The sequence below is a fragment of the Nothobranchius furzeri genome, chromosome 16 (assembly GCF_043380555.1).
Source record: "Nothobranchius furzeri strain GRZ-AD chromosome 16, NfurGRZ-RIMD1, whole genome shotgun sequence".
NCBI classification, from domain to species: Eukaryota; Metazoa; Chordata; class Actinopteri; order Cyprinodontiformes; family Nothobranchiidae; genus Nothobranchius; species Nothobranchius furzeri.
Genome location: NC_091756.1, coordinates 57,542,430 through 57,559,498, shown reverse-complemented (window position 1 = coordinate 57,559,498; position 17,069 = coordinate 57,542,430). Strand labels below are relative to the sequence as shown.

Sequence of the window (17,069 nt, the reverse complement as noted above, 5' to 3'; positions counted from 1 at the left end):
ATAATAATAATGATAATAATAATAATAATAATAATAATAATAGAGAAGATATTAACTTTATTTGGTTTACTCATCGACATATACATATATGGACAATGAGTTTCCACAGACTCCAATAACACATTTTTGAAGATAAATGGGAGGTGGCCACCACCGCCATTTTGACCGTGTCACAGGTTCCGTCAAGCCCAGACAATTCCACAAAAGGGAAGAGAGGTGGAGCTGAGGGTGGGGCTGTAAGGCTGAGATCAACTGACGACACCCGGTCGAATTAGCTACAAGCTAACCTGAAGCTAACCCAAAGCTAACGCGGAGGTGGGGGCTAAGCTAATGGAGGTAGCAACCTAGCTACAACCGGAGTTAACTGTGCACAACACCAGAGCTTCTGAGTCAGAGATACCCCGGGCTGACCGCTGGGTAAAACCTGGTGGAACACAGAGGTCTCCAGAGAGCTCCACAAGCCGGCAGCCGCACAGCAGACAAGTGCCGCTGCGATCTGAGATGAGCTGAGCTGGTGAGAACTGGGTGGAAAGGTTTCCATCCCAGAGCTCCACAAGCCATCAGCCCGCGCAAGCAGCCAGGAGCCGCGATCAGACAGAGATGAGCCGAGCTGCGGGGAGGGGAGAACCGGGTGGAAAACAGGTCTCCTGAGAGCTCCACAAGCCGATAATCGGAATCCAGCTCCACCAACATGTTATATTTCAACCCATTTTCTAAAGTGCAGCATTATGTTAAACGCACTGGGTTTTACCCTATTACATTTAAATTTCATGGTTAAACAGTACATGTTAAAATCTAAGCTCAGCTCGGCAGTGACCTAAAATACATAAATATAATTTTACTTACAGAAAAAAATGAAGTGGAGACTCCTTGGACGCTCTATTAGTGCAATTAATGCCACAGCAAGTCATTTTGTCCAACAATTGCACAAATAATATCCAAAAAAGAACGCACAAACGGCACAACATATGGTCTAAGTTGAGAGACTGAAAATGACAGAACAGTTTTCAGGCGAGGCCGAGGCTCAGACTGAGGCCTTTCCCCGGAGCTAGCTCTGCAGTCACGTGGGTCTGATGCTCATTAATTATACAGAATTTTAGGCTTTTAATACACTTAAACAGAAGAGTGAGAAAAAAATTCACCCCCCTCAGAGTTGTCATGAGTGTAAACTAGATCATTTAAACCAAAAACATGTTTTGTTACCAGGCTGTAAACATATTTATTTCTGCTGTGAAATTGGTATTTTTAACATGGGAGTCTTTTTTTTCAAAACTTTATTGAACAAGGTGAAAGTATACAATCAAATTGCATACAAAATTGAACAAAGAAGATGAAACATATGCCAGGGGGTGTACTACAGAAATGTTACCTTTTAACATGGGAGTCAATGAGGATTTGCTCGCTTCTGACACCAGCCCCCAGCGGATGAGGGTGGGATTGCAATTTATTTCATTTCCGCGTTGGAGTGCCGCATTGTGGGGGCTTGGGTTTACTACTGCTAATAGTTTGGTTCGATGGGAACAATCAAGACGAAAGTAATTGAAATTTTCAGTTTCCCACGGTACATGAACGTCACATGACTGCCCTCACCCTTACGTGAAGCGCGCATCGCTATTTGAATGAACGGACCAATGAGCGGACTTGCTAGTCGGAAGTTACAGTCATTCCGTCATTTTTATCCAATCAATGCACAGCTCTGTTGTTTGCTCTCCTTTTTGAATTGAGCTCTAACAGCAGACTGACATCCACCCAGTCCTACTCCGAAGTGGTTCGCCGTCAACAATCTAAGGATTGCGGTTGTAATTCGCACAATGAATTGATACGTGACATATTTCATTTTATCGGAGTAATGTCGCGGCCTCATGACAGTTTCTGGACGAAAGAAGTTTTTTTTAGAACCTTTTAAAACTTTGTAGCCCTACAGCTAGCTAAGCTAGCTAGCAAGTTCTTTAAAGTTAACTGGTTTTGCAGCCAGTTAGCCACAACTAGGTTTTTATTTCCTGTTTTATTTAGGGAATCGACACAACAATTGAATTGGTAAGTGTAGCACTTTTCTAAGCAACGACATTTCACAGCGATGCCTAAATGGCGTTCAAAAAGAGTTTTTTTGAAAGGAGCTAACGTCAACTGGATGTTAATCATTGTTAGTGTGTCCCATTTAGTTTATCCGAAAATTACAGTAGTTTTGTGTTATTTTGTAATAGATCTCTGGCGCTAGAAGGATAACAGTTAATATAGTTTTATGAAATAATTTAGCTAAAGAATAGTCGTTTCACCTGCGCAGGTCATCAAGCTCGATCTTAAATAGTCACTTTCTTGTGGCCATGTAGAAGCTGATATGTAACGTAGCTTTATTTTCCTCAAGATATATTTGGTTTAATGATCACACTGCTTCATCTTCAGCCAAACCTAGACTGTGGTGCACTTGACATCCAAATATTCTTTATTAGTCACGAAGGGAGACTGGATGGCCACAGCTTCTATAAACCAAACGTCGTTTGAGGTATTTTTTGTTCCTGTGTTGATTTTCTCCTGTTTGATGTTTGAAAGCAGTCAGTTGGAGCTTCCTGGGGTTGCTGCCATGGCCGACAGCAGTATAGTGACTTTGGGGACGGCTCGAAGTTTGCTTGTGGATTCTTCAGTCTATGATTCCAGGATTACTGAAACGACTAAAGACCATCATGCATTATTAAATACGACTTGTGAGGATGGGGAAGGTGAGTCTGCAGTGTAGATAGTTTTTGATCTTCCCTTGTTGACGGATAATCTAAAACAAACTCGGTTAAACATCTGTACCAGTGTGGTGTTTTACACTTGATGTGTAACAATCAAGTGTGTATTTCAGGTTCTGTAATCAGCATGTATTATTAGGAGTCATGAGTAACAAAACCACAAATGGAAATCCCCCAAAACGCCATTAGATTGCATCCACATTTGTCGGAGTGCCATTCAGCTGTTACGTATTCAGATCTCCCTGTTTTCTACATTATAATGAGCCACTAACAAAGCAGCTGCTGAAATTTGCCTGTTTGCACCGTTGCTAGACGCCATCTTTGACTCTAGCTAAAAATTCACAGCATCGTGCAGAACAGTTGTCATTTCTGCCTTTTTTTTCTGATTATTTTGAGTTGGCTAGTCCCGCCTCTCATGGTGCTTTCTGCCTTTGAGTATCCAGACTCATCCTCTGTGTAGAATAGACAGAGGGTGAGTCTGGCAGGCCAGGCTAGTGCCAACCTGAGGTGCCTGTTAGAACCAAATGTAAACAAAGAAACAGAAAGGCTTTCATCTCAGGAAAGAGACAAAATCATCGCACTGGATACCCATCTTTGTTCAGAGGAATGATGAGAAATGTCTGTAGTACAATTACATTTGTGTATGTAAATTTCAATATACACCCATCAACCACTTTAACACAATTTGCCAACATGCTTTCATGTTGGTGACACCAGATTCTGACCCGACCACCTGAATGTTGTAGCTGAAATCCAGACTCATCAGACCAGGAAACATTTTCCAGTCTCTTCTGGTCCAGTTCTGGTGATCCTGTGTGAGTTGTAGCCTCAGCTTCCTGTTCTTAGCTGACAGGAGAGACCCCCTGGCGTGGTCTTCTGCTGCTGGAGTCCATCTGCTTCAAGCTTCAACATGTTGTGGTTCAGAGGTGCTGTTCTGTCGACCCTCCATTTTCTCTCAAAGCTCCTGGAGACGGTTGTGTATTCACAGCTGGTAGTGGTGCAACGGATCAAAAAGCTCAGGGTTCGGATCGTATCACAGTTGTGAGTCACTCATTGGATCATTTTTTCAGATCAGCAGAAAGAAAATAAAATAAAAAGACAAATAGCTTTGCTCTCTTTATTTTGTAGAACACTTAGTGCAACATTTTTTTGCTCAACGCTCTTTATATACAAACAGCATTTAGCTCAAGACTCATTTAACACGGTCATGTTTTTAGTGATTTAGAGATTTCTCAAACTTTAAGTCCTACTAGTGCAGTTTTTAATGTGGATATCTTTAATTAGTATTGCTATGGTAACAACATAGCCGTTGATGTCTTCATTTACAAATTTGGCTAATAAGAATACAATTAGGATTAGGATAAATAACATTTTTGCTATACAAAATATCAATTACAGAGAGGTCCAATTGTCGATTAAATGTTCAAACAGCTTGGCAGATGTAAGCTCACTCTCTGCATGTTCTGCTTTCTGAAGCGCTGTTCATTATTATTGTCTCCTTTTTTTACATATTTGTCCACCAATATTTACAGTTCCATTAAGTTTATGGAATAATTGTCCCAGGCATTTTGCATGCACCAACCCCCTGCTTTCACAGCAATTGGAGGTGTGTGTTTGGTGTGTGTCTTCATTTCTGCCGTTTGTATCATCGCTGTATTTTACAGGGAAGCCAAAATTCTCCCATACATGCGACTTAAACGGTTTTTCAAGTCCTCCGCTAGCCACCACCACCGTTGTGCTTTTCTCCTTTGGATAGAACAGGTGATGCCTCGGCCCTTCATGTGACCGATCCACGGACCGCATGCGTGCCAAACCGTAGGAAGGGCTCAGTGCGGATCACAGATCAATGATGATCTGTTGCACCCCTAACAGCTGGTAGCTTTTCTGAACACACATGAGTTATAGAAGACGTTCTAGTTAGGGTTCAGGACTGGTCACAGCACTGAGACCATGCTTTTAATGGTCCTCAATGATACTTGGCTGGTGACATGGGTGATGCTGTAGTTTTGCTGTTATTGGATCTATCTGCAGCTTTTGACATGGTCAATTGTGACATACGTCTGGTCTTACTGCAGCACTGGGTGTTGATCTCTGGGCTGACCCTCCAATGACTCGCTCCTACCTTCGGGGCAGGAGCTTCTGTTTAAGGATGGCTGAAGCCTCTCATGTCCTTGGCTGAGATTCCGCTTGAGTGTGCCACAGGGCTCTGTCCTTGGTCCCCTTCTGTTTGTGGTATATCTTGTACCCCTGGGGCTTCTCCTTTGTCGGCATGGTGGGAAATTCCATCTTTATGCCAAACTGTTGCCAGATCCATCTTTTAATCCGGCAGGGGGCTGGTGGAGCTGTCTCTCCACTTCTGGACTGTTTAAAAGATGTTAGATCCTGGGTGGCTTCTCACTTTTTACTCCTGTCCTGAATGACACAAAAACTCAAGTCATGATTTTCAGCCCCAGTAGATTAGATGGCTCTGGCTCTGATGTGGACTTTGGCCCTGTGCACCATTTGAAAAGAAAGTTGTCAGCAATCTGGAGATAAAAATCAACTCTGCCCACAAGTTCGAGACACAAATAATATGGTTGTGCGGCCCTGTCTTTTAATCTGAGACACTTGTCTAGGGCACACCTGGAGTCTGTTGTTCATGCATTCGTCCTATCCCAACTGGACTACTCGATGCCTTGTATGCCAGTCTGATTCAGGGCGCGGTTGGAAGGCTGCAGCTTGTCCAGAACTCGGCTGCAAAATTTCTGACAGGCACACTAGGAACATCTCACTGGCGGGCCTCACACTGGCTCCCGGTGCAGAACAGAGCCACATTTGAGATCCTCCTAATTGTGTACACGGTTCTTCAAGGTGCAGCTCTTCCTATCTGAGCATTACTGCACAGACTTGTCCCATCTTGGTCTCTTTCCTCAGCTGAGCAGGAGCTGCAGGTGGTCCCCCCGCTCCAAATACAGATCCAGGGGGATCAAACGCTCTGGAACAAATGACCTTTGAGTGTTAGGCAGGTGCCATCGCTTCTGGTTTTTAAGTCTTACTTGAAGACTCATTTTGACGTGATGGTGTTTCAGAAGTAGGAATCACAACTTTGCCTCTATCTTTTATTGTTTTTTTTAAATTGTTTTTCATCTCATTTAACCTGTTATTAATGATTGTTCATTCAACTTTCTCTTAATGTTTTCTGATTTTTATTTATCTTCCTTTTAAAATCTCTGGAGGTTTCTTCCTGTTAAATGGGAGTTTTCCTCTCCACTGTCGCTGCATGCTTGCTTAGTATGAGGATTGCTGTGTGGTCACTGGCACTTGTCAGTGGCTTGATGCAATTTGCTGGGTTCCTTATATAGGACACATTATTTCTGATTGGCTTAATGAACTGTGAATTGGAATGTTTATTATGTGAGGTGCCTTGAGACGACTCTTGTCGTGATTTGGCGCTTTATAAATAAACTTGAATTGAATTGAATTGAAAATCCACGACACTACACTTGTTCATCTCATGTGTTTTGTGGTTGTGTTGAGCGTCTTGGCCTGCTGATAAGGTTGTGGAAGGTGCTTTATAAATGAATTAACTGAACTGACCTTGGTAGAAACCAGTGGTTTTGTTGAGCTACTGATACTTTCTGTATCAACTCCAACCTCTCTTCCTATTCTCTACGGACATTTGACCTCAACAAGTCATTTTCATGCTCACAACTGCTTCTCACTGAATATTTTCTCCTTTTGGACCATTGTCTGCGAACCCTAAACATGACAGTGGGCGGAAATCCAAGTAGATCAACAGTTTCTGAAATACTCAGACCAGCCCATCTGTTACCAACAACCACGCCATTTCCAAAGTCCCTTAAATCTTTTTTCTCCATTCTGATGCTCGCTTTGATGCTCAGCAATTCATCTTCATCAAATCTAGATGACTGAATGTTGCCATGGGATTAGATGGTTAGCTGTTTGTGTTGACAAGCAATGTAACCTAACACAGTGGCTGATGGGTGTGTACAGGGTATCCGCGGGTCCTTAAAAAGTCTTAAATTTGCTTTTCCAAATTTAAGGCCTTAAAAATCCTTAAAAATGACAAATAATCCTTAAATAGTTTCCAAAGGTCTTAAATTACCAAAGACCCAATAAACTAGATTAGTTTATTTCTATGACTTTTTCGTGAATTTCTAGTTAGTGTTCAGCATTTTTTGTGTACGATGTTGGCGTAAGCGGAACCGTACACATTCAGCTGGTTGTGAAAGGGGGCTATTTTTAGATGAGCATGCTAGTGGGAGTTTGCGCCATGGGGAAGTGCAACATTAATGGTAACTGGATGGCTAATCCCACGTTCACGACGTGGTTAGCACCGGTTCCAGGCAATAGCTGGAAATTATAGCTTAAATTTTATTATAAAAATAGCTTAAATTTGGTCAAAGTGGCCTTAAAAAGGTCTTAAAAAGTCTTAAATTTGGCTCCCTTAAACCTGCAGATACCCTGTGTGTATAAACTATATTGAAAGGCTCTTGAAACCTTTAACCACATGCACAGATGTCTTGGGCACCCTTAGTTTAAACTGCTAATCAGTAGAAATCAGGCAGTGGATGTCCTTTTGATTGACCTTTTGGCTTTTTTAGAAATCCGAGATATGAAAATGTTTCTTCTGTTCCAGTTTTGGTTTTGTTTACACTTCCTCTGCTCTTGTTTACTTTTTTCAGATATGCTGCCAAAAGTGGAGACTCGTGTTGTTCTGGTTGGAGAAGCAGGCAGAAATGGAGCACTGGTCAAAGCTCTGCAGGTAAAAAATACAACTAACTTAAAGTAACTGCAGGTTACATTAAAAGTTACATGAAATAAATGCGTGATGACGTGAGGAAAATTAAACTTAACTGAAGTTTATGTGATTAGTCTTTTTCCTGACTGGATAAAAGGAAATAACTTTTGAATCTTGTGTGACAAAAACACATAGAAGAAAAACGTCTTCAGGAGTAAGAATAAATGTTGTTTACATACAAATATTTAGGACAGACAAACTGTACTTTTTATACTTCTTGTTTTGTGTTTAGTGTTTTCTTTGCTGCTTGCTACCACAACTCAATAGTTCACGTAGCTCACACCTTCCCTTATTTCTTGTTTGTTCAGATTTCCAGTCGGTCGAGTATTAATAATAGTCTAATATTATTCTAATACTAAAGTCTTTCAGCATCTTTTGTAATGTTCCAGGAGTTCTGACGTCTGGATTAACATCGCGGGTCCTTAAAAAGTCTTAAAAAGTCTTAAATTTGCTTTTCCAAATTTAAGGCCTTAAAAATCCTTAAAAATGACAAATATACAGTTTCCAAAGGTCTTAAAATACCAAAGACCCAATAAACAAGATTATTTTATTTCTATAAAATTTTTGTGAATTTCTAGTTGGCGTTCAGCATTTTTTGTGTACGATGTTGGCGTAAGCGGAACCGTACACGTTCAGTTGGTTGTGAAAGGGGGATATTTTTACATGAGCACATTAGCTGGTTAAGCTAGTGGGAGTTTGCGCCATGGGGAAGTGCAAGTTTAATGGTAACTGGATGGCTAATCCCAAGTTCGTGACGTGGTTAGCACCGGTTCCAGGCAACAGCTGGAAATTGTAGCTTCAATTTAATTTTTAAAAATAGCTTAAATTTGGTCAAAGTGGCCTTAAAAAGGTCTTAAAAAGTCTTAAATTTGGCTCCTTTAAACCTGCAGATACCCTGATTAAACATGCTCCCACCATTTGACCAATCATAGTTGTTTTACTTCTCTTAAGGAGGGATTTAAAGAGTTTAAGGCGTTTAGCCCATGTCACTAAGCGAGATTCATTTCCACCGTAGTTTCATGGCTGGTTCGTTGAGCCAGCGGTTAAATAACATCTCGTGTTATTCCAAACCTTTTGGAGCTTGTTTGTACCCTTTATGCACAAACCTAGAAACTTTTAATTTGAACATGTTTCATTATTTACTGTTTAGAGGTGTGGAACAGTAATATATATAATATATTTTATTTCCGATTATAATCTGTCACTCTGAGTTTTTCATGCAGGCTGAACACGGAAATAGTCTTCTACACCTACCTGCATCAGCTTCTGATAGAAAATAGATGGTGAAACTCTAGGATATGAAAATCCTGATAGATCTGTGTCGCACTGAATTAGCATTCCATGGACCCACCCATCTTGACTCATGACGGGGAAGGCTGTTGTTGGTTTAAGCCTGATTCATGCTTCTCCGTCAGCTCCGCAAGGGACAGACACGCACGGATTGACGGAAGCGTTTTCAATTCAATTCAAGTTTATTTATATAGCGCCAAATCACGACAAGAGTCGTCTCAAGGCACTTCACATAATAAAAATTCTAATTCAGGTCAGTTCATTAAGCCAATCAGAAATAATGTTTCCTATATAAAGAACCCAGCAAACTGCATCAAGTCACTGACTAGTGTCAGTGACTTAATAGCAATCCTCATACTAAGCAAGCATAAAACGACAGTGGAGAGGAAAACTCCCTTTTAACAGGAAGAAACCTCCAGAGAATCCTGGCTCAGTATAAGCAGCCATCCTCCACGACTCACTGGGGATCGAGAAGACAGAGCAGGCACACACACACACACACACACACACACACACACGCTCTCATACTTCTCCGTCTCCTGGGGAGTGTTGCAAAGCAATTCCCCGCCAGGACAACAGAGGGCGTAGCGCTGTTCTGTGGTATCCTGTCATGTATCCGGTCCAAGATAGTGTGTTTATATTGTGTTTTCTGTGTATATAAGAGACTTTTTAACACGGACAAATTTGTCTCTCATCCTCCTCCACCTCTTCATGCGCTCGCCGCCTCTAAACCCACGTTTCCTGTCATTTCCGTCCACAAATAAAACGCTTGCTAAGCATCTTTTCACTCCTCCAGTTACGGGGGAATTAAACGTTCATGTTTTTAGAGTTTTTTTGCGAGGTATTCTTCAAGCTGCTCCGTGTCTGCCGCTAGTTATCCTCGGCTGTCTTTGTGTTTTTGAGGGCGCAATGGCCGCGGTGTAGACAACAGCGGCGTCCTGACCAATCACAAGCTTGCGTTCTCCGTCTCGACTGACGGATGTTTAGAAAAGAGAGCTCGACTCCGCCCGTCCTTGCGGAGCTCTACGGCAGGCCCGCGAGGACGTTGCGTGTCTCCGCACTGACGCAGACGGAGAAGCATGAATCAGGCTTTAGCGTCCAGGAAACCGCAGAGAACATCTCGGCTATTAGAAGCTAACCATTAGCAATTGCAACTCCACCACATGGCAGGCAGAAGCTCCACCAGACTTGTGATATTTTGGACATAAAACATCCACGATGCTGTTATCCAATCTGTAGCAAGATGTCCAAATATCAGGAAATAAGACTCCAAACCCTGCTGTGTTCGACCGCTCTCTGCTCCAGCTGACTTCTCCAGGCATTTCTGGGGTCGCACACACTCAAGCCATGCATTCCTACTAGAGACCACCACAGATGTATTGTTAAAACGAGTGTTCCACGCCTTTAAATCAATTCATTTTCTCTTTGCTTTACAGTTGGAGTTAGCTGCTACACCAGGAGGACCAGCTAAAATAGTTTCTTTTTAGAGGACAGTGCATTTTTTTCCAGCGTTTGTCCTTTTCCTGTTCAGGGCTTTGAGCTTCATATTAATTTTTAACTAGAAGTTCTGCTTTTCACTCCACCCCCTCAGGAGTGTGATATTTGCTAGAAGCCTCTGTCTTTAGACATTATCAGGACCAAACCCCACACCATCATCTCCATACTTGTTTGCTCTTTCCTTCATTTGAGCCCTCACATCTCCACTCACACGACAGTAATGTGAACATCTTTGTCCATTGCTTTCTTTCACTTATTTATTTCAATTTTATTTATTTATTTTTTTCCCTTTTAACCTTCAGATCTTCTCCTCTTTTCTCATAGTCTCCATTTTTTTCCCCAAATGCCAGTGTTTGATGTCCATTCCCTGCTGGTTGGTTTTTACAGGCCGTCAGAGTAATGGAGGTACCCGTGGTAAAGATAAGAGAAGGCGAGGCTGGTGCCGAGGAGAAAATGATGATAAAATCTATAGTCAATATGGTACAGTAAAGTGTCTGCCTCTCAGTGTGACTGTCTGACACCTGATGGGGACTTGGAAGTTCTGCATGAACCTTAATTCTCACCAAGTGCTCATTCAATCTCTGCATGATTAATTCACTGATGCTGAACAGATTTCTGGGTGAATATCTTGACAGACGTTTTGCGGTGGCTGGTGTCTGGGTTGTGGACTGAGGGTTTTGCACTTGAACATCAAAGGGAGTTTTTAGACTCTTGGAGTAGAGCGAAACCCTGACTAACATGACTGACAGGTCTGAATGCTTGGTCCTGCCAATAAACTCAAGTCAAAATAACGTGTCTAACTCGACCAGACTGAACTAGGGCTGGGCGATATGGCAAAAATAGAATATCACGATTTTTCCAATATTTTATCACGATTTCGATTTTATCACGATTTTTTATCCATGAATAGCATAACTTCAATTGCGCATTAAAGAAGAGAAACATTGAATAAATAAACATTTATTCATATTAGGGATAATCAGCACAGTGCTAACACACTTATATTTTAAACTCACACCAGAGATGATAAAAGCCCCGAGAGAAACAATTACAAAAATCAGTTTTTCTCGTTTTTCAAGTAACTTAACATAAATTAAAATCGTAAACATATTTAAAGTGCAAACATGTCAATTGCAAACGTATTGTGCAAACATTAACTTGTTCAAAATACTATGTAGCTCCCAGTTGCTCATGTAGTGGATAGTTAAGCTCAAATACGGCTCTGATGTGTGGCTGGACCAGAGATCGCTTGTGGTAGCAAAAAACTGCGCATTCTGAATATTTTCTGCAACTCTCACTTTGCATTCAGCGTACATGCATGGAATGGCGGTGTTCGAAAAATACTTGCGGCTGGAAAACTCGTAGCGCGGATCCAATGTTTTTATCATGTTCTTAAATCCCGCTCCTACTGTTCGCACGGGACACAAATCTTTAACCAAGTGGTACGTCACTGCATCTGTCCCGCTGTTCCATCGTCTGCTGTCTCTGTCGTAGGGAGTGAGTTTTGTGTTTCTGTTAGCTTTAGCTGCCAGCTGGCTCTCATTGTATTGTTTGGGATGGCTTCTTTTCAAGTGATTAAACGAGTTTGTGGTGTTGCCATCACTTGCCTTGACGCTCTCCTTGTAAATGACGTTTCGCTGCTCTTTGTCATCTGGTGAAAAACCAAACCAGTTCCGTATAATGGACGAGGCGTTCCTCTTCGGAACGAAAACCTCGCTGTCGCTGCAGCCGCGGCCGAAGCCATGTTTGTTCACACACAGGTGAAAACAAGCGGGGCACTAATATATTACTATGACTCACTCTGATTGGTTAAGGGTCAAACAAAGGCGTGTCATTCGCCTGAGGTAAGTTCCCTTTTCATTCAGAGGCAGAAATTCAACAGCAGAGCTGTGAATCGTGATAAAACGGTCTCTCAAAAATGACAGACGGTCAGATGTGTAGATCGTAAAACGGTCTAAAATCGTCATATCGCCCAGCCCTAGACTGAACTGCTTCTGCATCACAAATGACACGTCAGTACAAAATTACATTTAATTAGGACCAACAGTCCTATTAGTATTTGTTCGTACTAGCAAGTCACCTCTATGTAAGCAGATGCCCAACGCTATTGGCTAATGCTGAACTGTTTGCTTGAGACTCTCTGGGACTGGGTGTGGGCTTAATAAAACATTCAGATGTATTATATCACAGAACGGGGTAAGACTATAACTTTTAAGGATTTCTAAAAGAAATCCTATGTAATTCCTGAAAAACAGGAAACTTCTTGATTGCTGCTATCAAGTAATTTAGTTCAATTTAACTTTACGATTGTCCAAAATGCATACAAACAATATGGTCAAATCTAAGTGGAAAGATTTGGTATTTTAATAGAAAACTCTGAAACCCTGAGTTGTCATATCACACAAACGCACACATGTGATATAATTTATTAAACCATATAAGTCATGTTAGTCTGGGTTCAATTTAAACCATTTAAAGAAAATGTATTTTTTTGGCATTTGACAATTTTAATTGTCCGCCCAAAGGAGAAAAGAGACTTTCCTCTTATGTCAAACTCTTAAAAAATAGATGAAATTGCTTCTGAACTCCTAATATTCAGAGCTGAAAATCTTTCAGCCTTTGAATTTTTGAGACTTGTTGACGTAAAACAAGATTTTAACAGAAAAACAGAACAATATTGTTTAGATTTGTTCTTCTTTTTGTTTGTTTTCCCTATGCAGAGGAAACAAGCTTACAATAAATTAAGTATGCAAAGCTAATTATTTCTGCTAATTAATTAACTCTCAGAAGGCCAACAATCACAAAGCTAACAAGCTTCCTGCTACTAGTTATTTGCTTACGTACAAATGTCACATTTACTTGTCGTCGTTGTGCTTATTCATCTCCGCTTGTTACGTTTCCTCCTCTCCAGGACATCAACAGCCCATTCTTAGTGACTGAGAACGTCCAGGAGTTTGGAGATGGCGATAACACGGAGTTTGAGACCGTGTTTGTCCTCACAGACTTTAACTCCCCCGACTACAGCTACCTCTACAAACGCGATAACCGAATCATCGGCCCCCCCGTTGTTCTGCACTGTGCAGCCAAAGATGAGGTCGGGCCTTTTTTAAATAAAACATTTCATTCTTGCAGGTTCTTTCTGTTTTGCATGTTTATTGTAACATTTCAAATGATGTTTTCACACAGCATTTTCATCTGACATAACTTGCATGTTCATTTGTATTCAGGGTATCCGCGGGTCCTTAAAAAGTCTTAAATTTGCTTTTCCAAATTTAAGGCCTTAAAAATCCTTAAAAATGACAAATATACAGTTTCCAAAGGTCTTAAATTACCAAAGACCCAATAAACAAGATTCTTTTATTTTTGTCAAATTTTTGTGAATTTCTAGTTAGTGCTCAGCATTTTTGTGTGTACGATGTTGCCGTAAGCGGAACCGTACACGTTCAGTTGGTTGTGAAAGGGGGCTATTTTTAGATGAGCACATTAGCTGGTTAAGCTAGTGGGAGCTTGCGCCATGGGGAAGTGCAAGTTTAATGGTAACTGGATGGCTAATCCCACGTTCGCAACATGGTTAGCACCGGTTCCAGGCAATAGCTGGAAATTATAGCTTAAATTTAATTTTAAAAATAGCTTAAATTTGGTCAAAGTGGCCTTAAAAAAGGTCTTAAAAAGTCTTAAATTTGGCTCCCTTAAACCTGCAGATACCCTGTGTATAATTTCAGACCTAAAGTTATGTTTTTAACGCCCTGATTTTGTTGCAGCCTCTACATTTTTCCTGCCGTCCCCTGTACTGCACGACCATGCTCAGTCTGTCTCTGTGTTTCACGGGCTTCAGGAACAAGGAAATGATGGTGAGGCTGATGGGACATTTTACACCTGCTCATTTGGTCATTTACGTTAGCATGGCAAACGCCACACTCTGGCCATTCTTTGTGGGAGTACATGGTATGTGGTAGTCATGCTGCCATCCAATCAGCAGCCACACCATTCTCCGTTATGGAAGGTGATAAATGACCTCTACATTTGGAGGCTGATCTTGATGTTTGTTATGTGCTTGTTTTGCCAGAAAACTTTGGTGAATCTGGTTCATCACATGGGCGGAACCATCCGGAAAGATTTTAGCTCCAAGGTTACTCATCTCATTGCTAACTCAACTAACGGGGAGAAATACAGGGTTGGTACATCTTTACTATTAAAGGGATGATTTCTATGTATTTATTTACATTTTGACAGATTGTGACATCACTTCTGATTTCCATTAGGCAGGTATATCTAATGTAAACTTGAAAATACCCCAAACAGCAATGTTTCTCCTATTTTATCAGCCAGACAGCCTGATTTATTTTTTAGATCATTCAGGTTTGCTGTAGCGTTTCAGGTGCATTTGGAGGTGAGTCTTAATAATAAGGTTGGACTTTGTAAAATCTCAGTAAGCCATCAAGACTAGAGTGCTAGAAACTAAAACTGAGATTGATTAAAAGTTAGGAAACTAAGGGGGGAGGGGGGGTTACAAACTCGACAAACAAAAAAGCAGGCAGGAAACACAATCGTTTTAGGTACAGCCGCAATCTTAGTTTTTATCTTCCCAGAGTTTTTGTTTGACCTCAGTGACTTCTAGGGATGGGTACCGAATTCGGTACTTTTTAAGGTACCGACCGGATTCCATAGTACCAACCGAGCACCGATTCATGTAATTTCAAACGGTGCCTCATTTCGGTACCCGCCCTTCATAACGAGAATTTGCCAAGACAGCTGCGCATGCGCAAGAGCGTTACGTCGTCGCTCGCTGCGAGCGAGTTGTAAACAGAGCAGCATGGTAGAAAGAACGCACGCTAAAGCTTGGGTCCACTTCACTAAATGTGATGGGTAACTGGGTGATGATGAAACCAGCGACAACGATCTAAGTGAGACATCCTCATCTTAATCTGCTCCGGTAGGTAAATAAAATGTTTAAGATAACGTTAGCTTGATATGTTAGCTTCCGTTTCACTAATGGTGCGTTCGCTTTCTCCTCGGAACTCCGAATTTCCGACTAGAAGAACATGAACGCGCTCTAAAGTTTGGCTTCACTTTACTAAATGTGACGGGTGATTGGGTGAAGACGAAACCAGCGACAACGATCTAAGTGTGAGGCATCATCGTTTTAATCTGCTCCAGCAGCTAAATAAACTGTTTAAGATAACGTTAGCTTGATATCTTAGCTTCTATTGCCACCATTGTTATCAGCTAATGGTGCGTTCGCTTTCTCCTCGGAAATTCTAACTTCCCAGTAGGAAAAATCAAATGAAAAAGGACGGCAAACGGAATGAAGATACACAGTAAATTTAGTTCACAGTAAAGATGTTTGCTTCAGTTTAATTATCAGCTTATAAAACTACAAGGACGATGTTAAAATACAAACAGTTGAATGTTATTTTTCGTGATATTTATCAAATATGGTTATATATTGAGAAAAATATATATTTAATTATAAAAGAGAGTTAAAATAATAAACACTCAACGGTACCAATTTTCGATACTTTTAAGTATCGGTGTCGATTCCTAGGTACCGGGAATTAGTACCGAATCGATTCAAATGTCAAAGGTACCCATCCCTAGTGACTTCCATGTTTTAATAAACATGTTGCCTTTCGCCTAAAGTCTGTGCTGCTGTCTGAGTGTGACTGTTTATGTCTCAGTAGGGTTGAGAAGTTTGAAATATCATCATTATAGATGGATGGATGACTAGACAAAGTCATTCCTTCAGCTTACCTCTGAACAAGTTCTTCATGCTGTATTGGTCACTTTTCCCTCTATCTCTCTCTTTCTTTCTCTTCCACTATTATCCCTCTTTCTTTGTTTTTATTAATTTTTGTATTATTTGTTCTGTTTGTTTCTCCTGCTGGCTCCTTTGTTTTGTTTTGTTTATGTCTTGCAGTAAGGAGGTAGCATTTAGTGTGATACAGTGAAGGCTGTTTTACATTTAAAAGTGTGAGGCTGGGTTATTAATAAAAGAGAAAAAAGGTAATTTAATCCTCCAAAAACACACATCAGGCTTTGATTGTGGTGGTACGGTTGGGTCTAATGGAAGCACAACCTAAAGGTGGTTGGGTTTAACATGTACTAAAGTCAACTTCGTCCTTTCCTTCACCTCCCAGGTAGCGGCGTGTATGGGGACTCCCATCCTGAGTTCATCTTGGATTCAGAAGGCGTGGGAGAGAAGGGATGATGTGTAAGTTTATAAACTCGTGCAGCTAAAATGTTTCAGTTTGTAAACTCTCGGTAGGATTTCTTCACCTAAATTAAATCAGATGAGACAAAACAGCTGAAGCAAATTGATTTAAATAGGCAGGTATTTTCCAGCATAGAAACAACAATGCATACATGTCAGTAGTGTAAGATCATCTGCTTCTGTCCTGTTACAAGAGTAGTTCTGCACAATCGACTCCACTTTGCCTGGCTGCACTGAGGATTGTCAACGATCAAATGCTGTGGGTCAGATTTAGAGATGCCACCGATTGTGCAAGTTCTCTCACTTAAAATGATGACAGAGGTCAGTAATTTACATCATAGGTACACTTCAACTGTGAGAGACAGAATATGAAAAAAAAATCCATGAATTCACATGGCAGGATTTTTAAAGAATTTATTTGTAAATCAGGGTGGAAAATAAGTATTTGGTCACTTCAAACAAGGAAAATCTCTGGCTCTCACAGACCTGTAACGTCTTCTTTAAGAAGCTTTTCTGTCCTCCACTCGTTACGTGTATT

At 41.0% G+C, this 17,069-nt stretch overlaps 1 protein-coding gene across 6 annotated transcripts in view; it reads left to right on the top strand.

The window, feature by feature from the left end:
* Positions 1-1,842: 1,842 nt before the first annotated feature.
* ect2 (epithelial cell transforming 2) overlaps positions 1,843-17,069 on the top strand; it is a 77,686-nt gene continuing 62,459 nt past the window's right edge. For 3 of the 6 annotated variants that reach the window (XM_054749617.2, XM_070545856.1, XM_054749613.2), the window contains exons 1-8: positions 1,899-2,037; positions 2,551-2,717; positions 7,418-7,497; positions 10,708-10,800; positions 13,232-13,414; positions 14,082-14,171; positions 14,387-14,494; positions 16,458-16,531. In XM_054749617.2, coding sequence (XP_054605592.1) covers positions 2,582-2,717; positions 7,418-7,497; positions 10,708-10,800; positions 13,232-13,414; positions 14,082-14,171; positions 14,387-14,494; positions 16,458-16,531 — 764 coding nt within the window. In that variant the 5' untranslated portion in view covers positions 1,899-2,037; positions 2,551-2,581. Of the gene's footprint in view, positions 2,038-2,550; positions 2,718-7,417; positions 7,498-10,707; positions 10,801-13,231; positions 13,415-14,081; positions 14,172-14,386; positions 14,495-16,457; positions 16,532-17,069 lie in introns of all 6 variants that reach the window. The other 3 variants (XM_054749618.2, XM_070545855.1, XM_054749614.2) reach the window with 2 other exon arrangements.